The sequence below is a fragment of the Myxocyprinus asiaticus genome, chromosome 28 (genome assembly GCF_019703515.2).
Source record: "Myxocyprinus asiaticus isolate MX2 ecotype Aquarium Trade chromosome 28, UBuf_Myxa_2, whole genome shotgun sequence".
Classification (NCBI taxonomy): domain Eukaryota; kingdom Metazoa; phylum Chordata; class Actinopteri; order Cypriniformes; family Catostomidae; genus Myxocyprinus; species Myxocyprinus asiaticus.
The window spans coordinates 31,904,609-31,930,006 of record NC_059371.1 but is presented as its reverse complement, the minus strand read 5'-3'; the positions used below and the strand labels follow the sequence as shown (position 1 = coordinate 31,930,006).

The 25,398-nt window shown below is 39.4% G+C and overlaps 1 protein-coding gene across 2 annotated transcripts in view; it reads right to left on the bottom strand.

Moving 5' to 3' along the window:
* Positions 1-25,398, bottom strand: part of LOC127419310 (MICOS complex subunit mic25a-like) — an 89,059-nt gene that overhangs the window by 26,472 nt on the left and 37,189 nt on the right. For both annotated transcript variants that reach the window (XM_051660628.1, XM_051660630.1), the window contains 2 exons: positions 25,210-25,280; positions 4,893-5,028 (listed from right to left, as the gene is read on the bottom strand). In XM_051660628.1, the coding sequence (XP_051516588.1) occupies positions 4,893-5,028; positions 25,210-25,280 (207 nt within the window). The remainder of the gene's footprint in view (positions 1-4,892; positions 5,029-25,209; positions 25,281-25,398) is intronic.

Sequence of the window (25,398 nt, the reverse complement as noted above, 5' to 3'; positions counted from 1 at the left end):
ACACCACAAATGCTGTCAATTGGGCTTTACCTGTATGAAACCCATTCCTTTGAGAATGCATGGCACCGCACTATATCATCGCAGACATCGCCAAGAGAAAAACTGCGCAAAATTGGCGCAACTGTTTAGTAAATTTGCCCCTCTCTCACTTCTCTTTCTTTTTCTATTTTTCCTCTTCTCTCTCAATGTCCTCCGTGCAAAATGTAAGTAAGCTCAAGACATCAATCACCATCAGAGTCGGAGCATCTGGCCCTGGCCGTAAATGAGTGAAGAATCCCGGTGCAAGGTGGAGGAATCAGCCAATCTCAAGAGTCATTATTCCAGACAATGCCCAGAGAAGCGTGGGCGCCCCCTTAGACAGCGAGCGCAGGGTTTGCTCTCGGCACAAATGGATTGCCCCACACTCTCTCTCTCTTCTTCTGTCTTCCTTCATTCCAGGACATGCAGTCTTCCCAAAGTGAATTGTGTCAAGCACAAGAAAGAGTTTCTCTAATAAGGGCTTCTATAGCCTCTCACTGCTGTCGGGGAACTGCTATGATGGGAAGACCTTGTGTTTGATCTGTGTTTATAACAAACAGACACCTCAAGCACATGCCCTTGATTTCTGTCAATCTGCAGATACTACAAATCCCCATCTCAGTTCATTTAGCTGAAATGTAAATAAATGTGCTTCCTTAAGAAAACATAAGTAGTTAATCCATCTTCTTAAACGTATGTTTAACGGGTGCTTAACGATTCTAGCAGCTCAATTATAACAAGGTTGGCTGCATTATATTTCACACTTGCAGCAAGAAATGCCTGTTTTACTGTACTGAGAAGCACAGGTGTTTTGCGAAGAAAACAAATATTTAAAGGTGAATCACCTTAGCAAGCGTTGCTCTTTTTAATAAGATACTCATCTAAAAAGGTATAGTTCACTCAAAACTTAAACTTCTGTCATCATTTACTCATGTTGTTCCAGATCCATATTGTATTCTTTCTCATGTGAAACTCAAAAGGGGATGTTTTGCAGAATGTCCATGTTGCTCTTTTCCATGCAACAAAAGTGGATGGTGATTTACACTCTCAAGCTCCAAAAAAGAGAAAAAAGCAACATAAAATTACCATAAAAATAGGTCATACAACTCAAGCACTATATTCCACATCTTCCGAAGCCATACTGAAATTTGCTGTTGTTCTTCGCTGAAAATCTTCTCATGTGAATTCAAATATGCACCTAAAGATGCATTGCACTAAGTTTTTCCATCAACAGTGTCAAACATAATTGGTTCTTGTGCCCAAACAAAATGCAACGCAAATGTTTCAAACTGAACGCAAACACAAATGGCATTTCCGAGCTCCGGTGGAGGGGAAATAACATATTCAATTCAGCAATTATCTTACATTTCTGTGCGTTCCTAACATAAAGTTACAGTATGGCTTCAAAAGTTTTTGACTTTGAAATAAGTGTAAAAGTTGCATGAAATTCAGAATTATTTACTTATTTGTGGTATGTTGATGATGCTATTTGCCTTTTTTGAGCTTAACAGTGTAAATCACCATTCCCTTTCGCTGTATGGAAAAGAGCAGGTTGGACAAACAGTAAAATATCCCCTTTTGTGTTTACCAGCTCCTGCTTTTATGGCAATAGACATTTCTGCTTATGGGAAAAGATGAGATGGACAAAGACGCAGCATGTGATAGCGTGCACACACACATACACATAAACACACAAAACTGCTTGATCAAACTGCATTTAGAACCCCTTTTATGAACATACTCGAGGCAAAATGGCTCAAGTAAAAAGAAGGCTCAAGGCAAAGAAATAAACTCTTAAAAATATATTTCAACCAAAAATGTCAATTCTGTGCTCATTCACTTACCCTCATGTTGTTCCAAACCTGTATGAGTTGCTTTATTTCCGTGGAACACAAAAGGAGTTAATTATAGTAGAATGTCCAAGCTGCTCTTTTCCATACAATGAAAGTGAATGGTGACCTCAGCTGTCTAGCAAGATTTTCAGTGAATAATGACTGCTTTTCACTCTGTTCCTCACAAATCTATCATATGGCTCCAGAGGACTTTAAATATACAGTATAGTTATATTGAGTCTTACGAGCAATTTATACGATGCTTCAAAAAAAAAAATCCATTAAGGAGCTTGACGGCCCCTGTCCCCATCCACTTTAATTGTATGCAACAGACTAGAGTGAACGTTCTTTAAAAGTTCTTTCGTGTTCCACTGAAGAAAGTCATACATGTTTGGAACAACGCGAAGGTGAGTAAATTATGGCAGAATAACATTTTTTGGGTGAATTAATCCTTTAAGTAAGCAAAACAACAAAAACATTTCAAACTCACATTGAGTGCCTGTGCTAAGTAATAGCAATTAAATTCAACTGAGTTAAAATCTACTGCTGACAGTGGATTTCAACTGTTATACATCAGTATGAAAAGAAGAGAGACGATGCAGAGAGAGCAACAACCAAGACGAAAAGAAAACTATGGTGGGGGAGGAAGTAAGAGCCCACTGGCAGCCGCACGACATGGCAGATCCACATCCTGGGACTGAGAGCCGTTGCCATAGCAGTAATCACACACTCCCTGAGTGCAGTATGAGCTATAGAGCCAGCATCCCTCCACACACACATACTCCCTGTGACTGGGGGTGTGATGGAGTGGAGCCATTATTCTACTGTTGCTTGGCTACAACTGAACATTAGAAGTAAACTCTAGGAGAATTAATACCTTGAAAAGGACACCATTACTGACAGAGGTCTGCAGAGAGGGTATGGGCCAAACACATGAAACACTTCAGAGATCGTACTGTCTGTGGAAAGAATGAAACATTCTCACCTAGCCACTGGATTGTATGATCAGTTAAAGTTTATTTAAAGGAGCTGTTTTTGCAGCATTTTATTTTTCCCTGAATTCCACTTAAAATGTTAGTCAAGGTTTCTTGCATCTGAAACAGTCATAATGTATATTTAAATGGCAATTAGGCTGGCTTACAGTCATGTCTAGCTGGCACGAATCAGATGTGTTTCTTAAAGGAGTAGTTTACCCAAAAATACAAATTCTGACATTTAATCTCCTTTATGTTGTTTCAAACCTATATGGAAAACAAAAGGAGATGTTAGGCAGCATGTTAGTCTCAGTCACCATTAATTTTCATTGCATTTCATTTTCCATTAAATGAAAGTGATCATGTTGCCCAACAACGCCTTTTGCATCATCCCGGTTTGGAACAACATGAGGATGATGATGGCATATTTTTCATTTTGCGGGAACTTATTTCACTAAGTGAAATAACTATTTTGACCCGTATGGGAAAAACCAGGTGTGACCTTTCACCTTCTGACTTTTTGGATGTTATGCAGCTTTAAATAGTATTTTGAACATATATGAATAAAATTTGACTTAAAAATATTTCACATTTTCTCAAATTTAGCCCCTAGCCCAATACTGTTTTCTAGCTTCCCAACCTGTTTCACAGGGTACTGCATCTTTCCCACAAATTGCATTCTTTTTATCTAAAATGGGGTTTGTGCACATGTCGACAAACACAAATACACAGAGTATTTTTAACAGTTTTCAACAGGTAGTATGTAGTAAATACGTTTACATAATTTTTTTATGAAAGGGTACAATGGGGCTAAAGGTTCCCCCAATGTGAAAAGACCATTGGATGTTTTCTCAGAAAACATTAGATGGCAGAAAGAACTGTTAAGCACCTTCCTAAACCCCTGTAACATTGCAACAATGGATTTGTTGCAATGGATGTGCAAATTTTGCCCATTTTGACTGCTGGAAAAGGAAATAGAGATTCATTTGTGAAACAGACATGTACTAAAAATGTAACTATAAAATGTATACTGTTGATTTGCTACAAGCAGAATAACTCAGAAATGTTTGTAATATAGTTGAGATCATATCAAATGTCCAAAGGTATTGAAATAAACATAAATTGAGACATTCTTTGCTAAAGTTTACCAAGTTTTTAAACTTTATTTATTTTTGAATTCTACCACAACAAAACAGAATTTCGTTAAGGGGGGTCTTTAGTGGCATTGTACAGTGATCGAAAATTTAAGGGGCCTGGGTAGCTCAGTGGTAAAAGACGCTGGCTACCACCCCTTGAGTTCGCTAGTTCGCTAGTTCAAATCCCAGGGCATGCTGAGTGACTCCAGCCAGGCCTCCTAAGCAACCAAATTGGCCCGGTTGCTAGGGAGGGTAGAGTTGCATGGGGTAACCTCCTCGTGGTCGCTATAATGTGGTTCGTTCTCGGTCAGGCGCGTGGTGAGTTGAGCGCAGATGCCGCGGTGGATGCCGTGAAGCCTCCACACGCGCTATGTCTCCTTGGCAACGCGCTCAACAAGCCACGTGATAAGATGCGCGGGTTGATGGTCGCAGACGCGGAGGCAACTGGGATTCATCCTCCACCACCCAGATTGAGGCGAATCACTACGTGACCACGAGGACTTAAATGCACCCCAAATTGGGTGAGGGAAAAAAAAAAAAAAAAAAGCATTTTGAATGGTTTTCAAAACGGGTAAAAAAATGACCCGCAAGACACAATGGTGTTCATACAGGATGCGTTCTTGTGTTCAAAAACAGCTGGATAAAGAAACTAAATCAAACACGACAAAAAAACCTGCATTTTGATCAAGTTCACACAGCATCTTAAAAATGCAGTTCTCACGGGACAAAATGCTGAAAACACAGCGAGCTGTAACAAGATTTATTTTTTTAAATACACTCACTGGTCGACCTAACTAACCAACTAGTTTGCTGTTGGACAACTTCCTGACCATCTAGACTCATTCCTAATGCAAGGCAAACCCAATTCTTGTTGCTGAAAACACACACATTTGCAAGAGTGCTGTTATTTTAAACACTTTAATTTTCCTTACCTTCTTGGCTGCATTGATGCACTGCATGTACTCTTTGGCCAGATCTGAGCACTGAAGCGTCTGTTCGCGGTTCTGTCTGTAGCAGTTCAGGATCTGAGCTTGCAGGTTCGTACACACCGGTTCCACGTTGCGCAACCTGCAGAGGTTATAAAAGGTCAGAGCTCAGTAAGAATGAAGAAAAAAGCATTTATCTAACTTGTGTAAAAGTGCAAGGCCATTCGTAAAGGCCCTAACAAGAAGCTGTATACATTGACAGTGAATATTTTATATGAAGTGCAACCAAAAACCAGACTCAGCGGTCGCATGACTCACTCATTTCCTTTATCCCCCTCCCCTCCTCTTTCATCGCTCCCTCAATTTCGATCTTCCTGTGGATGCTTTAGTAGAATGAATGAATGTGGGGAGACAGGTTAAACTGAATTACCGTCAGAGTGGATATTCATTAATAACACCAGTGTCAAGAGTGGCAGTGACTAGAACAACTATGATAAATAACCCGGCGAGCAGGAAGGGAGTGGGTGGGGGGAACAGACCTGGCATACCCTGCAGTACATCTGTACAGTAGATCCTGAAGGCAAAAAGAGTGTGGCAAATAACCTGCCATTCATCCCCACTTCAGACAAATGCCTTGACTCAAGCTAATGACGCGCAACCAAACGGCCATTGTTGAAAAGTCTGTTAAAATGACGGCTATTGACTCTGAGGAAGCACCTTTGTTAAAAAGCATAATAAAATGAAAACCGGTGCTAAAATAACTATGGTATTATAGAGGTATTTATTTATTTTATAACCATATCGGCCATCAAGATGATGAAAGATTAGCTAGCTAAGGGATTTGCGCAAGTATCTTTGCTAAGAAGCGAAATGAGAAAAAGCAAAAATGTTCGAGAGGCAATACTAGGCTACAGCTTAGGCCATGTCCACACATACATTTTCGCTTGAAAATGCATTGATTGTGCTACATTTACGCCTCTTACACACATTAGAATGGTGTTTTTCCTCCACCAAAAACATTTCGAAAACGTTCTCCATAACCGTACACTTTGGAAAACGATGGCGTTAGAAAACTAAAAACGAGGTTTTCAAATGAAAATGGGTTAGTGTGGATGTGGCCTTACCAGGGTCAGAAATTAAGGGGGTCTCTATGCAAAAATGCCACCATTGAACATCTCTAGAAAGATCTGAAAATGGCTGTGCACCGACGCTCCCCATCCAACCTGATGGAGCTTGAGAGGTCCTGCAAAGAAGAATGGGAGAAACTGCCCAAAAATAGGTGTGCCAAGCTTGTAGCATCATACTCAAAACGACTTGAGGCTGTAATTGGTGCCAAAGGTGCTTCAACAAAGTATTGAGCAAAGGCTGTGAATACTTACATGTGATTTTTTTTTTTTCGTTTTTTTTTTTTTTTAATAAATTTGCAAAGATTTCAAACAAACTTCTTTCACGTTGTCATTATGGGGTATTGTTTGTAGGATTTTGAGGAAAATAATGAATTTAATCCATTTTGGAATAAGGCTGTAACATAACAAAATGTGGAAAAAGTGAAGCGCTGTGAATACTTTCCGGATGCACTGTATGTTGCATTTCAAGCCAATTTTGTGTTTGCAGCTGTACTTCTGGTTCATCCATTATGCATTGTGGGATACAGTCTTCCATGCAATACAGTATTCCTGCAGCAATTAGAAGTCGACCGATAGTGGATTTTGCTGATACTGAAAACTAAGGTGGTGGGAAAGACAGATAACCGATTAATCAGATTTATATAATTTTTTTAAATCTCTTGTTCTTTCCTTACTATGACAGGCACAGACAAAGAATCCTAAATGAATAAAATCTCAGATGCAGTTTATTGTTCAACCAAAATCCCCAAACTAACCAGAAAAAATTAATAATTGGTGCATAACGTGGGACTTTTAAGTATAAACAAGCCCGAAAGACAATGGGGACTCATATTTTGAAATGACAAAATGATGAAAAAACTATTGCGAACTATCGCCATAGATTTTTGCAGATAACAATGGTTCCAAAAAGCAACTATCGGCACAGATTAATCGGTAAAACCGATAGCAGCAATAACAAGAGTAATGGTTCTATGCTATTGCAAACATGGCCTGAAGCTAATTAAATGAAACAAAACTAAAAAATTAGGAGTTTATGGAGTGATTTATTCAATCAAGCGAATCACTCTGGCCATCAAGATGATGAAGCTTGGATAGCTAGGTGCTATATCTCTGGACTGATCAAGCAAAGCCAATCTGTACAACCCCATTCTCCTCCAGTGGTACTGCAGTGCAATGGCTCTTTTGAGCAGCTCAGCTGACATGCCGCTTAATTGAAAGGCAATTTAAAGGCTTGGTCTGGCTTAGGTTTCATTTGCAAGTAGTGATGGCTGATTCAATTAAAACCCATCAATGATTGCCATCATACTGACGCAGGGTAAAGATACGGCATCCGTCGATGCCCTTTCAAAAGGGGTTGTAAGTCTTATCGTTGTTTGGAGAATGCAGACGTGGCCGAAAGGCGAGGGGTAAAGGAACTACACTTAAATCAATGGCACATCTATGCATGTTAGAAGGGTGCCATGTATCAGATCCTGTATTTTTTTTTTTTTTTATCAGCAGCCTAAACCGTTTTTTGTTTTAATTACCCTCTGAAGGCAAGAATGACAACAGTTGTCACATTCTTTGCTACAGCAGATAAGAAACTCTCCTTTAATTTAAAATAAACTGCCTTCATCAGGAATGAGAGAGGTTTCTGATAGAGAAGAGGGTTTATTAAAGCAGTCTGAAGCAGAAAATTGGCTTGCTCAAGCCCGAGCTGAACTGAATTGAACCAAATTGAAGGTGAGGTCTTAAATAAAAATATTAGCTGAGCTGCTTACAGCCGCTTTGAAGAGCAAAAGCCATGCCTGTTTAAGGGACGCTCATTTGCTCATTTCACATCTGTAAATAAATAACACAGTGCTTAAAGATTAAATGTTAATTAGCAGAAATTCTTCTATTATTTGTAATCTCCTTAAAGGAAGCAGAGAGCTACAGAACAAAACGCAACTTCAGAAACCTTTCAGAGGCGGAAAAATATGGAAATGAAAAAGTAACTACAAAAGATTAAATTAGCTTAAAACACACTCAGTGTGTAGGAGCATGTGCTCGTAACTTCGAAAGACAAGCTTGTTATTCTGATGCTAAGGAGCCATACGCTGGCTGAAAATTGGTAGATACCAAAGACCGCACTGAGGTTTAGCTTTTGCTTGCTTGTTAATTATTTCCAATCAGCTCTTGTTGATAAGAGAAAAACAAGACTTTGGAATTACCACGCAACGAAAATCTCTCCGAGCTGCGACTCTAACTCGGATTACCGTCTGAAGCGCTTGAGAAAGGAAGATAAACAAATAACGGCAAGAGGGGAAACACAAAAACACAAAATCAAACTTGATATAAAGCGTAAGGCACAAGGCTTTATCAGCTCGGAGTTCTGCTCGACATGTTTTTCGAATCAAGGGTCTAAAATTAACTAGATTAGAGGCGCCGTTGCCTTGACCTCGCTCAAGCTCAGCTGGCAGATGAGAACTCCGTCTTATCTCGTAGACTCGCCTTCCAGGGGCTCGCCGGCACTCTGACAGCTTTTCAATTGACTGAGCACAGGCTTCCTCCCCTCTCCACCTCTACAGCACCCCTTGCTCCCTCCCTACATCTTCCCATCCAATCTCACCTGTAGGGGCCGACGTTTTCGCAGAGATGGGCCCCACTTAAACCTGACAGGGAGAGAGGAGGATAGGAGGAAGAAAAAGAGAAAGAGGAGAAGAGAGAAGTGCTCAGAGGGATCTGACAAAGCTGATAATTACGCCCGGAGAATGTGTCTGGGCTTGGTAGACCAGCAGGTCAGAGTTCCACGCCTCTCTCGAGGGTAACTGTCTCTGAAGTGCTGAAGAGATAGTTCTCTCCCCCCAAGTCAATCACCACGGAGTGCGCAATACTCATGTACGCTTCCGTAACCTTCGGCCTGCTGCACACAGACAGGTGTAGAGAGGAGATGTTACTCTGGTGTGACAAGGTGAGGGGTTGTTGGTTACAGGGGCTGTCGAACACGTCCACAACACGTGAGGTCACACAGTAGCACTGTAACAAACTAAAGTCCTCAAATTACTCTTTCGTACAATAATCCAACTTTTAGTAACTCTTTAATCCCTCCCATTCTTTTGGGGATGAATCTCATGAAACCTGTCAAGAACATGTCCAGGTCATATTTCACCCCAAAATAAATAAAATATAAAGTAATAGAAATTATTTTGCTAAAAAAACGATCATTACTATTTTTTGCACTGGGACTAATTCTTAATGCCGTAAAGCAATAAAATAAATAAATAAAAGAAAAATGTATTCTTATTATTTTAATGCAAGTATATAAGAATAATACAACCTGGTACCCGTTGTATTGCCTTTAATTTTCTTTTTTTTTCTTTTTTTTTAAGTACTGTAGTAATGAGAATCTTATTAGAACAACCATTGAGAATGATGAGAATGACAAAAAACTCAACAGCACATTATGGTAATGAGAATTGGGTGGGGGGATGTGCTTTATTGTCATGAAAATGACATGTTCTGAAAATGTTTTTCTTAAGCAATATATATACTGCAGTATAATTTATTTATTTTGGGGTGAAATGTGACTGGAGCTGTAAGGTAAACTCTTAACTGAGGTTTTTTAAATCAAGGGCAAAACTGGGACAGTGTATAGATCATTTCTTGTGGGAATCGAACAAGAAACCCTTAGGTTACTAGCTCAGATCTTTAATCACTAGGCAACACCACCCTTGATTTAATATTTATATATAAGTTAAGAAAATTTTAACAAGTTCACTGCAAATGTCTAAGGGTAAAATTATCAAAGAACTACCTAAATATAACTGTGATGGTGATGATGAGTCACAACGGTCAATTGAAGTTCTTTAGTCTTCTGAATAATGAAGTAAAGAGAGCAATGCTATAAGAGACAGCCACATGATAATTGGCAAAATTCAAAACCAGAAATGTCTTGGATCTGTGAAAAAATGAATCACAGAAAAAAACTTTTATTTCTCATGAAAAACACACCTTTAGTTATTTTATTTGGGTTGCCCAAGACTTATGAACATGTGCTGTGCTGTGGCTGTGCTAAAGCAAAGGCTCGTGACTCACAGTCTAGTCTGCCCAGTCTTCTACCCATTCTGCCAGCAAACAGCTCCTCTAATGAGGGCCTTTCCTCTGAGAGACCACAAACAACATCCATCGCAAAAAAACAACAAATGTCTGGCTAAGGCAATATAATTGGCTGCCATAGAGTGGGGAAGTTTGCTGGAAAAGGAGAAACCATGGTGCTGACCAGTTGCATTTCTTCCTCTTCTTGTTTGCTTATTTTTCTCAGTTTCTCTCACTTCAGATGCTTTTAAAGCATGATTTTGCATTGCCACAAGTAGCAAAATCCAGACAAAGTCTCATTTTTTATTTGCAATTTTGTTATTGGAAAATGACATACTTTGGTGAATCTCACAAATGTTATATTAAAGGTCATATTTCACAGTAAAATAATATATATATATATATATATATATATATATATATACATACACTGTATGTACTGTACATTGTATGGAGAAAATTAAGCCTGTTTAAAGAAAAACATTTCATTGTAACTATTATTATGAAAATTTGCTTAATTTGAAAATAGGCTTAATTTTCTACTGTATATGCATAATATAACGTTTATATATATATATACACACACACACACACACACACAAACAGGCGGCCAAAGGTTTGGATTAATGTACAGATTTTGCTGCTTTGGAAGGAAATTGGTACTTTAATTCACCAAAGTGGCATTCAACTGATCACAAACTATAGTCAGGACATTACTGATGTAAAAAACAGCACCATCACTATTTGAAAAAAGTCATTTTTGATCAAAACTAGACAGGCCCCATTTCCAGCAGCCATCATTCCAACACCTTATCCTTGAGTAATCATGCTAAATTGCTAATTTGGTACTAGAAAATCGCTTGCCACTATATCAAACACAGTTGAAAGCTAGTTGGTTCGTTAAATGAAGCTTAACATTGACTGTGTTTATTTTTGAGTTGCCATAGTATGCAATAGACTGGCATGTCTTAAGGTCAATATTAGGTCAAAAATGGCAAAAAAAGAAACAGCCTTCTCTAGAAACTCATCACTCAATCATTGTTTTGAGGAATGAAGGCTATACAATGCTTGAAATTGTCAAAAAAAACTGAAGATTTCATACAAAGTTCTACACTACAGTCTTCAAAGACAAAGGACAACTGGCTCTAACAAGGACAGAAAGAGATGTGGAAGGCCCAGATGTACAACTAAACAAGAGGATAAGTACATCAGAGTCTCCAGTTTGAGAAATAGACACCTCACATGTCCTCAGCTGACAGCTTCATTGAATTCTACCCCCTCAACACCAGTTTCATGTACAACAGTAAAGAGAAGACTCAGGGGTGCAGGCCTTATGGGAAGAATTGCAAAGAAAAAGCCACTTTTGAAACAGAAAAACAAAAAGAAAAGGTTAGAGTGGGCAAAGAAACACAGACATTGGACAACAGATAATTGGAAAAGAGTGTTATGGATCTTAACCCCATTGAGCTTTTGTGGGATCAGCTAGACTGTAAAGTGCGTGAGAAGTGCCCGAAAAGACAGCCACATCTATGGCAAGTGCTACAGGAAGCGTGGGGTGAAATGTCACCTGAGTAACTGGACAAACTGACAGCTAGAATGCCAAAGATCTGCAAAGCTGTCATTGCTGCACGTGGAGGATTTTTTTCAAATTGTAAAAGTAATTTTTCATGTTATTAATGTCCTGACTATACACTGTGATCAGTTGAATGCCACTTTGGTGAATAAAAGTACCAATTTCTTTCCATAAGAGCAAAATCTGTACATTATTCCAAACTTTTGGCTGCTAGTGTGTGTGTATATATATATATATATATATATATATATATATATATATATATATATATATATATATATATATATATATATACAGGTGCTGGTCATATAATTAGAATATCATCAAAAAGTTGATTTATTTCACTAATTCCATTCAAAAAGTGAAACTTGTATATTATATTCATTCATTACACACAGACTGATATATTTCAAATGTTTATTTCTTTTAATTTTGATGATTATAACTGACAACTAAGGAAAATCCCAAATTCAGTATCTCAGAAAATTAGAATATTACTTAAAACCAATACAAAGAAAGGATTTTTAGAAATCTTGGCCAACTGAAAAGTATGAACATGAAAAGTATGAGCATGTACAGCACTCAATACTTAGTTGGGGCTCCTTTTGCCTGAATTACTGCAGCAATGCGGCGTGGCATGGAGTCGATCAGTCTGTGGCACTGCTCAGGTGTTATGAGAGCCCAGGTTGCTCTGATAGTGGCCTTCAGCTCTTCTGCATTGTTGGGTCTGGCATATCGCATCTTCCTCTTCACAATACCCCATAGATTTTCTATGGGGTTAAGGTCAGGCGAGTTTGCTGGCCAATTAAGAACAGGGATACCATGGTCCTTAAACCAGATACTGGTTGCTTTGGCACTGTGTGCAGGTGCCAAGTCCTGTTGGAAAATGAAATCTGCATCTCCATAAAGTTGATCAGCAGCAGGAAGCATGAAGTGCTCTAAACCTTCCTGGTATACGGCTGCGTTGACCTTGGACCTCAGAAAACACAGTGGACCAACACCAGCAGATGACATGGCACCCCAAACCATCACTTACTGTGGAAACTTTACACTGGACCTCAAGCAACGTGGATTGTGTTCCTCTCCTCTCTTCCTCCAGACTCTGGGACCCTGATTTCCAAAGGAAATGCAAAATTTACTTTCATCAGAGAACATAACTTTGGACCACTCAGCAGCAGTCCAGTCCTTTTTGTCTCTAGCCCATATATACATATACATATATGTGAATGAAAAATGTGAATTCACCCAGAAATCAAAAGAAAAAAAACTTATATATATATATATATATATACACACACACATACATACATATATATATATACGGATATATACGGAATCAAGATGGCGCCGAGTATGGCTGCTGCGTTGCGAGCTCCGACACAACATAGCAATGTTTTGTTTGTTTTGTTTACAATTCTTATGTTTTTTGTCTTGGATGTTGTCTGCCTTATTGTCTACGACAGACAAACACTTTTGGACATTGGTTCAGTGATCTCACACCGAAAACCGGACTTCACATTCCTCAATGCCGACCCGCTGTTTACAAACACGCCAGCGGAGCCCTTTGTCTGGGCAGCACGGCCGCGGAAACGCAAGAGGAAAAAGGGAAACAGAGCCGGCGTTCTCATCAGAGTAAGACGCCGCGCAAATCGACCCCCGCTACCCACTATTCTACTGGCAAATGTTCAGTCTCTGGATAACAAGCTTTGCGAGCTGAAAGCGCGGATCTCTTTCCAACGAGAGACGAGGGACTGCTGCATTATCTGCCTAACAGAAACTTGGATGTCTGCCGAGATTCCAGACTCAGCCATTGAACCCGCGGGGTTCTCCATGCACCGAGCGGACAGAGCGAAAGACCTCTCAGGTAAAACTAGAGGAGGTGGTGTATGTTTTATGATCAACAAATCCTGGTGTGATCAGAGGAACGTACATTCCATCAAGTCTTTCTGTTCTCCTGATCTGGAATTTCTTATGCTTCTGTGTCGACCATTCTGGCTACCGAGGAAATTCACAGCGGTCATTATCACAGCTGTGTACATCCCGCCACAAGCCGACACAAACCGTGCACCCTGAGGCCGTGTTCATTGTGACTGGGGACTTTAATAAAGCCAGTTTAAAATCAGTCGCACCAAAATATCACCAGCACATTAGTTTCAACACACGAGGGGACCGGGTTTTGGATCATTGCTACTCTCCGTTCCGGGATGGCTACAAATCCCTCCCCCGCCCACCATTTGGCAAATCGGACCACTCTTCCATTCTGCTTCTGCCCGCTTACAGGCAGAAACTGAAACAGGAAGCACCCACCCTCAGAACGATCCAGTGCTGGTCGGACCAATCAGACTCTAAGCTACAGGACTGTTTTGATCACACGGACTTGGAGATGTTCCGGTCTGCCTCTGATGACGACATCGAGCTTTACGCTGATAGCGTAATGTGTTTCATCAGAACGTGCGTAGAGGAAGTGATTCCGACCAGAACTGTGCGAATCTATCCGAATCAGAAGCCGTGGATCAATAGCGATGTTCGCGCGGCACTTAATGTGCGGACCTCTGCTTTTAATTCCGGGAATGCGGAGGAGCATAAACAAGCCAGTTATGCCCTCCGAAAAACTATCAAAACAGCAAAACACCAGTACAGGAGCAAGATTGAAGGACAGTTTAACACCACCAACTCTAGAAGCATGTGGCAGGGAATTAACATCATCACGGACTTTAAAGGGAATAAAAACTCCGCCATGAACACCGCTGCCTCTCTACCGGATGAGCTAAATACTTTTTATGCTCGTTTCGAGGGAAATAACACCGCCCTCGCGGAGAGAGCTCTCGCGGCTGAAGCTACAGAGGTTAGTTCACTCTCCGTCTCTGTAGCGGATGTAACCCGATCCTTCCGACGGGTGAATATCCGCAAAGCCGCGGGTCCAGACGGCATTCCGGGCCGTGTCATCAGAGCGTGCGCGAACCAGCTGGCTGGTGTTTTTACGGACATTTTCAACCTTTCCCTCTCTTTGTCTGTGGTCCCCACATGCTTTAAAACATCCACCATTGTGCCTGTTCCAAAACAATCAAAAATAACTTGTTTAAATAACTGGCGTCCTGTTGCTCTGACCCCCATCATCAGCAAATGTTTTGAGAGACTAATCAGAGATTACATCTGCTCTGTCTTGCCACTCAATCTTGACCCGCTGCAGTTTGCTTACCGCAACAACCGCTCCACTGATCATGCCATTGCATCTACAATACACACTGCTCTCTCCCACCTGGAAAAAAAGAACACTTATGTGAGAATGCTGTTTGTAGACTACAGCTCAGCATTCAACACCATAGTGCCCTCCAAGCTAGATGAGAAACTCCGGGCTCTGGGCTTAAACAGCTCGCTGTGCAGCTGGATCCTGGACTTCCTGTCAAGCAGACGCCAGGTGGTTAGAATAGGCAGCAACATCTCCTCATCACTGATCCTCAACACTGGAGCCCCACAGGGCTGTGTTCTCAGCCCACTACTGTATTCCTTGTACACACATGACTGTGTGGCAACACATATCTCCAATGCCATCATTAAGTTTGCTGATGACATGACGGTGGTAGGTTTGATCACTGACAATGATGAAACAGCCTACAGAGAGGAGGTGCACACTCTGACACACTGGTGTCAGGAGCACAACCTCTCCCTCAACGTCAGTAAGACAAAGGAGCTTGTGGTGGACTTCAGAAGAAAAGACAGAGAACACAGTCCCATCACCATCAATGGAGCACCAGTGGAGAGAGTCAGCAGCTTCAAGTTCCTGGGTGTCCACATCACTGAGGAACTCACATGGTCCATCCACACTGAAGTCGTTGTGAAGAAGGCTCATCAGCGCCTCTTCTTCCTGAGACGGCTGAGGAAGTTTGGAATGAACCGCCACATCCTCACACGGTTCTACACCTGCACTGTAGAGAGCATCCTGACTGGCTGTATCTCCGCCTGGTACGGCAATAGCACCGCCCACAACCGCAAAGCACTGCAAAGGGTGGTGCGAACTGCAAAACGCATCATCGGAGGTGAGCTTCCCTCCCTCCAGGAAATATATACAAGGCGGTGTGTGAAAAAAGCTCAGAGGATCATCAGAGACTCCAGCCACCCGAGCCATGGGCTGTTCTCACTGCTACCATCAGGTAGGCGGTATCGCAGCATCAGGACCCGCACCAGCCGACTCCATGATAGCTTCTTCCCCCAAGCAATCAGACTTCTGAACTCTTGATCTCTCATGATCAATATACATCAGCACTGCACTTTATTACTCTTATATCTCACACCGGACTGTCATAAATTATATTATTATTATATTATGTCTCTCTTAACAACTGACTATCAACCGACAGCCTGAATGTCAATACAGTACAATACTGTACATTCTATATATATATATATATATATATATATATATATATATATATATATATATATATATATATATATATATATACTTTTTTTTTATATATATATTTTAATTTTAAATTTTTATTGAATAATGTGTACCTATATAGTAAAAAACAAAAAAAACAAAAACAGCGTATTGTATACTGTACAGTGTATGTTATTATTTGTATATTGTTGAGTGTAATTATGTGTATAACAGATGTTTAAATTGTGTTGTGTTAATTTGATGTTATTGTAAATTGGTATATGTCTCATCACTGTCACGACTGCTATGTTGATTGGAACTGCACCCAAGAATTTCACACACCATTGCACTTGTGTATATGGCTGTGTGACAATAAAGTGATTTGATTTGATTTGATTTGATATACATACATATATACATATATACATATATATATATATATATATATAGTTTTTTTCTTTTGATTTCTGGGTGAATTCACATTTTTCAGAATCAGCTTTATTGCCAAGTATGCTTACACATACAAGGAATTTGTCTTGGTGTTAGGAGCTTCCAGTGCACAACAATACAATACAGCAACAGGACAGAGATAATAATAAAAAATAATTAAAAAGTAAATAAAAATAGAATAAAATAAAAATTAAATGGAAAATAAAGTACATATAGAATACACAATAAGACAATATATATATATATATATATATATACATACATACACATACATATAAATATACATATACACACATACACACACATAGTGCAAATTTAAATACAAATCTGTTATATACAGTGCAAGGGAATGTAATGGCAGAAGAGGTTGGATGTGTTGGATAATATAAAAAGAATAAGCTGTGTATTGCACATTAATTATTGCTCAATGGGCAGTTTTAACTGTTCATGAGATGGATAGCCTGAGGAAAAAACTGTTCCTGTGCCTGACAGTTCTGGTGCTCAGAGCTCTGAAACGTCGGCCAGAAGACAACAGTTCAAAAAGATAGTGGGCTGGGTGAGTGGGGTCCAGAGTGATTTTACCAGCCCTTTTTCTCACTCTGGAAGTGTATAGTTCTTGAAGGGAGGGCAGGGGGCAACCAATAATCCTCTCAGCAGTCCGAACTGTCCTTTGTAGTCTTCTGATATCCAATTTCGTAGCTGCACCAAACCAGACAGATATTGAAGTGCAGAGGACAGACTCAATGACTGCTGAGTAGAATTGGATTAGCAGCGCCTGTGGCAGGTTGAACTTCCTTAACTGGTGAAGGAAGTACAACCTCTGCTGGGCCTTTTTCGCAATGGAGTCAATGTGGGTCTCCCACTTCAGGTCCTGAGAGATGGTAGTGCCCAGGAACGTAAATGACTCCACTGCTGCCACAGTGCTGTTTAGAATGGTGAGGGGGTCAGTGTTTGAGTGTTCCTCCTAAAGTCCACAATCATCTCCACCGTTTTGAGCATGTTCAGCTCCAAGTTGTTTTGACTGCACCAGTTGACTGTGAGATTCACCCGCTTTGAATAGCCAACCACTTCACATAGTGAATTTCAACATTCTAAATTATATCCCTGACTGACAGGTCCATCAGAGTTGCCGGCGCGTCCTGCTGGATTTTTTTCCTCATAACAGCGGAAACAACTTAAAATACTCCGTCATTTCTGGGCATACAGATAAGTGTAAGACATCATTAGAGACTATAAAGGGTCTACTTTTATTTGTGTACACTCACAATAACAACAATACCTTGTGCTTTTATAAAATAAACAGGGTGCGCTTTCAGCCGTCTCTGTCTCCGCGAGCATCTTTCTGAAACACGTCACAAAAATGAACTGAAACTCCGCAAATATTTATCACACAAACATGAAACATATGTCTAAAGAAAGCTTAAAATGTCTACTTTTAAATAAAATATTCTCCTGAAATGTAATCTGTATGAAACAAAGCGATGTACAGTTTCTCCTGGTTCAGCTAATTATCCCTAATGTGATCACACCCACCAGCAGAGCGCGCTATTCATACGGTAATGTGCTGAGACGATCAATGCAAATGGTAAACGCCCCCAACTGTGCCTTAAAAAGCATCAAGTACATTCGCTTTTCTGCGCGTTTGGAAGATGGCACGCTACACAGGTGAGGAAGCACCTGGATAATGACGAAGAGTTCACATTTTCCTCAGAAGAAGAGTGGAAATCCGATGATGAACGTTTGAAGAGCGACTTGATCCAGCCGAGGATACAATTTCGGATGAGTAAGTCATTTAGTTTTACTTACATATTAGTTGACATGCTATTTTATATAAACATGTATATACTTTACTAGTTGGACTATTTCCAGACTTGTCAGCCAGGATTCAGAGTATTGAAATTTGAAATATGTCCTAATAGGCAAGTTTTAGTTACATTTAAATGTTGTTTCGGCTAAAGCAGGTATTTAAATTGTATGCTGTATGATATAAATATGATATGTAATGTGATATAAAAATAATATGAATGTTTAGATTATATTTTAACTAGTGTTTATGCTGCCTCATTATCATCAACAAAGCTTGTGCTTGCAAATATCTGTTCAGGTGTAAATGTGTAAAATGTGCTATAAATATGCCCATATTAGAAAATCAGCATATTAGAATGATTTCTGAAGGATCATGTGACACTGAAGACTGCAGTAATAAATTGCATTTTACAATATATTCAAATAGAAAACAGTTAAGTTAAATTGTAAAAATATTTCACAATATCACTGTTTTTGCTGTATTTTGGATCAAATAAATGCAGCCTTGGTGAGCAGAAAAGACCTTTTAAAAACATTAAAAAATCTTACAGATCTAAAAACTTTTAAATGGTAGTGTAGGTCTAAAGTTTTTAAGTAAATTCTTTATGTAAAGAAAATGTATAGTCAGATTACTTCTTTTAACTTAAACTTGATTTTGTTAATAAGCTACAAACAATACATTCAATCATTAAGTATCCTCACATTCATTCTCTCTCAGGGGAGGGGTCTTTGTCTCCTCAGGTGTGAATCACATCAATATTCATGATCATCCACGCCTCCTTGCATATGGCCTTTCTAACACTAAAAGTGTCTTACAAAAGTTAAATGACTATATTGTTTTGTATGAATGAGTGATCAGGATGGTTTTCACATAATGTTTGTAGCAAAAACTCTAGGCTACAAGATCCAGTTCTCAAAAGTCTTGTGAACAAATGTTTAGTATCTGTTATATGGCCTTATTTCAGTGAGGTAAAATTGTTGTTTTTTCAAAAACCACGCATAAACGTTATTTTCTCAAAAATACAAACATGTACATACATGTTGTTCACATATTATTGTAGCCCAGTTTGTGCTGAATACTGTGTTATCAGACTTTAGCCATTAATATGTTTTTAAGCAACTGAAAAAGCACAAATGTCAAGGCATGTCAAAACGTCTCCAGGGCCCAAAACACCCTCAGACCCCAGAGGGTTAACAGCCCTGTAGGTTCAGAAGTTCACCTTAGCTCGATCACAGTTTCTAAGCAGGCTTTTTGTTTGTTTGGTTTTGCAGTTCTCGCCAGGAGATGAAGTAGGATGGCCGTGGCGGTCTCAAAACTCCATGTGTTGTAGAGGCGGGCAACAGAGGGACCCTGAGCCGTTTATGGCCTGTGGGGCAGTTGGAGATTAAACAGCGGCCTTGTCATGCTCCAGGAGTGGGGGCCTGGATGCTGCCGTACCCACAGAGATTAAAACCAGGATTAAAACATCAGCTCTACGCAGGTAGAAGTGCAAAACTGCTTACTAAAGCTCCCCGAAGCTGTGCAACAGAAATACCATTGCCAACAAGTGGATTGGATGGATAGAACAAACTGTACCTAAGCCAGTGGAGAAACTAGGGGAGAGAATGACTTGGCAATTTCTAATCTTTCAAATTAAAAGTGTGTATTTTTTTGGGCCATTAACGTCACCAAACACAAAAATAATGTCTTCCAACAGGTTTTCAGAACATTTCCCCATCTACCACAGTCAAGCTTAAAGTTTACTTCCAGCTCCTTTTCTCCATACAATAAAAGTGAATGGTGACTGAGGCTGTTATTCAGCCTAACATCTACTTTCGTGTATCACAGAAGAGAAAAAGTCATATGGGTTTGGAACAATATGAGGGCGAGGGAATTATGACAGAATTTTCATTTTTAGGTTAACTATCCCTTTAAAGAGATTGTTCTATTTCTGGAGCAGGTTGTTTTATGAAAGAACAAGGTCACACTAATAACAAAGACTCACAAAACACAAAAAAAAAAAAAACCTATGAAATAGGCTACAGATGTTCTTTTGTCCTCTGATTGGCAGATGGACCATCCCCAGGGAGAGTTCATTACCCAGGTGCCAACATCATTTGTATAACCTCAAAACATTTCCTTATTGGCATCTAAATGATCCTGCACCTATGACTGGCACTCACCAACAGCTGGTACAAAACCTGCAAGACTCAAGAGAGATGCGCGAGAAAACAAGCAAACGCAAACACTTACACACGTAAATCATGCACACTCGATCTGATGATCTGTTGTCTCGCTACACGATACCTCACACACTGGGATGGCCTTGTGAGATTAGTGTTTAAAATCCCTCTTCAAATCTAGCACAAAGCATGCAGGGAGAGAAGTAGTCACAAGCCATCTGCAGGTTTTGTGGTCAAATGTGTTATTTTTGTATTGTCGACATAAAGGCAACATCAAAAGTGTTGTCTAATGAATTTGGGATTTTAAACATGTTTTCAGTGATTGCTATCTTTCTTTATAGATGCACAAAAAGTGCAGAGTGAACATCATGAAATCAACATTTACCATTTACTTTTTTAATACCCATTCCTGGTCTTATTTTGAATGATTCAAAGGAAATATTAATTGCATGTTATTGAAACAACTTTCATCACTAAGCCCTCTTACATTTCAACCCCTCCCCATATACATTCTATTCTATTTTATTATATTGTGTGTATGTGTATTATATAATACACACACACACACACACACACACATACATACATAAATTAAAAATGCTAAAATAATAATAAATAAATAAAAATAAAACAAAAGCTGTCACAGTGGAACCTGCTATTAAACCACTGGTGTAGCTTACATGTGAACTTTGGGGGGTGATGGGGGAACGTGTCCCCACCATCACAACCACCGAAACAAAATCTGCGCCTCTCTTTAAGTCTATGCCTGCATTAGACATTTAAAATACATTTAAAATGTGACAACATGCCCCGACCTGACCAGGGCTCAACAGCTCAACATTTTCTGCAGTAGTTCAGATTTTTACTTGCCCCACCACAAATATATATATACATTTTATTTTTAAATGTTTTTATGTTTGTTTGCCAGAAATAATATTTAGCCTATATTTTTCATTAAATGTTCAAGTTCTTTAAAATAATCTAGCTTTGCTTGAAAACAATGGCATACCATGCAAAACATGCTGATTGGTTTGTAATTTTTAACCCTTTCTTTCCAATGCCTCCGAGACCATCAGTTGTCAATATCAATAAAACTTCATATATGTCAGCCAGCTAGATAAAGTTACCTTGGTGACAAGTACAGCAATGTTTAATATCTCACAGAAATCCAAATGTTTCAAGTCCAAATCCAAGTTTGCAAGGCATAAAAACAGACCTACAAGATCAATGACTATAGCCTACTGTTTAGCAACAACGCAGCACTGGCCCGATCGGGGCGTCCTTTTCGTTTACCAACTCTCTCACACTGGACCTGGCCCCGTAGGACATCCTTATTGTTGAGCTCTGCTGACATTTATGAAAAATAACTTTGTCCCAAGAACACATTTAAACCTTTTGGCACAAATCTGCCTTCATAATATAGTTGACCCTTGCCTTAACGTATGCCAGTACGGTTTTATTATGTTCGCTTGTTTACCCAAGAGCTATAAAGATATATAAAGTATGTACAGGTACTACAGTTCAGTCCTTAAGCCATTTTGCCACAACTTTGGAGGTATGCTTGGGGTCATTGTCCATTTGGAAGACCCATTTGCGACCAAGCTTTAACTTCCTGGTTGATGTCTTGAGATGTTGCTTCAAAATATCCACATAATTTTCCTTCCTCATGATGCCATCTATATTGTGAAGTGCACCAGTCCCTCCTGCAGCAAAGCACCCCCACAACATGCTTCACAGTTGGGATGGTGTTCTTCAGCATGCAAGCCTCACCCTTTTCCTCTAAACATAACAATGGTCATTATGGCCAAACAGTTCAATTTTTTTTCATCAGGCCAGAGGATATTTCTCCAAATGTAAAATCTTTGTCCCCATGTGCACTTGCAAACTGTAGTCTGTTTTTTTATGGAGGTTTTGGAGCAGTGGCTTCTTCTCTGCTGAGCAGCCTTTCAGGTTATGGTCGATATAGGACTCGTTTTACTGTAGATATACTAAATGTTTCCTCCAGCATCTTCACAAGGTCCTTTGCTGTTGTTCTGGGATTGATTTGCACTTTTTGCACCAAACTACCTTCATCTCTAGGAGACAGAATGCATCTCCTTCCTGAGCGGTATGATGGCTGCGTGGTCCCACGGTGTACTTATACTTGCATACTATTGCTTGTACAGATGAACGTGGTACCTTCAGGCATTTGGAAATTGCTCCCAAGGATGAATCAGACTTGTGGAGGTCCACAATTGTTTTTCTGAGGTCTTGGCTGATTTCTTTTGATTTTCCCCATGATGTTCCCAGAGGCACTGAGTTTGAAGGCAGGCCTTAAAATACATCCACAGGTACACCTCCAATTCTGTTCACCTCCTATCATAAGCTAACTGGCTAATTGTCTGAAGGCTTGACATCATTTTCTGGAATTTTTCAAGCTGCTTATAGGCACAGTTAACTTTGTGTATGTAAAATTCTGACCCACCGGAATTGTGATATAGTCAATTAAAAGTGAAACAATCTGTCTGTAAACAATTGTTGGAAAAATTACTCGTGTCATGCACAAAGTAGATGTCCTAAACGACTTCTACCTAAGTGTATGAAATCTGTGGAGTGGTTAAAAATTGAGTTTTAATGACTTCAACCTAAGTGTATGTAAACTTCTGACTTCAACTGTATATATGGATATCCCAAATATGGAAATCCCCCAAAAAACTCACCCTACATTGAATAATATGCAAGTAAAATGGGTTGCAAACAGTGTTTCATGTTGACTTTAATACGCAACCTAGTACATTTGTATTTTTTATTTTTTAAATAGTTTTCTTCTTGTTGTTATGTTGTAATACCAGATCAAATTAATATCAAAGTTGGTTTGATTGGTTCAAGGCTATTTATTGAAAAAGTTTCTGAAATGCCTAAGGAGAAAGTTAATGGCAAAATATGCTTCTAGAACCTAGGCAACTACAAAAGTGGTCTGTCATTGTTCTCTCTACAGAGATAGAGAGAGTGCCCAGTAATACATAGAGACGGCGTGCCAAAGTGGAGAAGGAAGAAAATGGAAGGAAGCAGAGAGGCACTATAGAAAAAAAAATAGAAAGATCCTCAGTGTCAGAGAATGGCGAGCAGCTCAGGGATGCAGAAAGGTCGTGGCAAGCTATAAACAATCTGCATTAATTACAGCAGCCGGAGATTTCATTCTAACCCAGAGAGAATGTGCCTGCATCTCCTGCATAGGAGAAAAGTAATTGGCTTTAACTGCAATTCAATATCGGCAATTCCACAACATGGCTTTAAGAGAGGCAGGTGAAAGAGAGATAGCGACCACCCAGCTGAACTGCAGAGACATGGTGTTTCGTAGAAAAACAGGTCAAGAAGTTGATAAAGAAAAATAATCAATGCGGGGCGGCTTCTCTGCTGTTTTATTTAAGTTAATGAGAATATGGGTGTCCTTTCTGGCATGCTCTGCTTCTCCTAGCTGCACTTATTTTCATTTTACTGTTTGCCGAGTAGGGACAGCGACAACCTATCTCCATAGAAACCAGGCTGTATTTCTTTGAAAGCAACAGAGCAAGGCAACTGCAGAGCCACACTTTTGACCTTATCGTCAATTATAGACTATTTCAGGGAGTAAACTAGAGGAGCAGAGAAGGCTTACCTTGACACTAACTATGATCATTAATTTGATGAAACACCTACTAGGCACTAAAAACTTAGAAAGGAGAGATTATTATGAGGTCGTTATTAGCCAAAACAAAATAACCACTTTTATTTTCAGCCTTGTTTGATTAGTATTGTCGGCATCAGCTTTTTAAAACTGGCACCTCAACCTTTGAGGTCTTGCCATCAAATTGCACCAACACATTTTTACGCCTGCTCGACTAAAAGTATTCTCTTTCAAGTCATCATGTTTGGATCACCAACCTTTTCATGCTAGGCAATTAAAAAAAAATTTTTTTCAGGGAACATTTGATTGTTCTTTAAGGTTAAAGGGGTCATGACTTGATCTTTTGACATAAAAGCGGTCATTGTACTATAAAAACACACTGAGTTTCAGAACTCAAATCTTCCTCCTCACTGCAAAAAGTGCATTTGTTAAAATCAAGCTGCCGAAACGACTCATCCTTTACTTCGTGATGTCACACTGTGGTAGCCATTTGCATCAGACCGCCTCCACAACAACACGTCAATGCCTAATTTACCTTATTACTTCCTTGGCCCTGCCTAGTAGTGATGAGCAGTGAGACGGCGAGGAGAGAACAGGCCAGTCAAGAGCAGAGAGCCAATCAAAACAGTGGGCATTTACTGTCAAGTCTTAAAGGAGAAGCAACACCAAAACCGACCTTTTCCGACAGAGGGTTAGAAAGAGGGTGGAAAATTATCATGTTTTACAAATATATGACGTTTTTTTTTTTTGTGCACATATTTTTTCTTCATAATATTATTAATGAACCACAAGGAACATATTGAAATTATAAAAAATAATAATAATAATAATAATAAAAAAGGCATGTCGTAACCCCTTTAAATTCTGCGCTGAACCCAAAGGATGTTTTTAGCAACCACTTTAATCCTTATAAATATTTGTTTTAATCTTGAACATTTTCTCACTTAATTTCAATATGAAGGAAATATTAATTTTGAATGTCAGTGATTTCGTTTTTTTTGTTGTATAATTTGTACTAGCTAATGGCTACGCAGAGTATCACACAATTGTGGGTGAATTTATGCTTGAGAAATTAATAGGGTTTGCCAACCGTTTCTGGTTGTACAGTGATCTCTTCTTACTTTATGCTGGCTTCACTCCTGGCTGCAGCAGTGTGGAATTGTTCAGCAGACAACTTGAAGCGCTCCTCATTCTGAAACAAACAATAAAATAATGAATAACTTCTGGTCACCAACGAAGTTTCTCTTATCCCACAATCTACTGCTTACCAATGACCTTTGACCTCCTTGATCATAAATTACACGCACTGA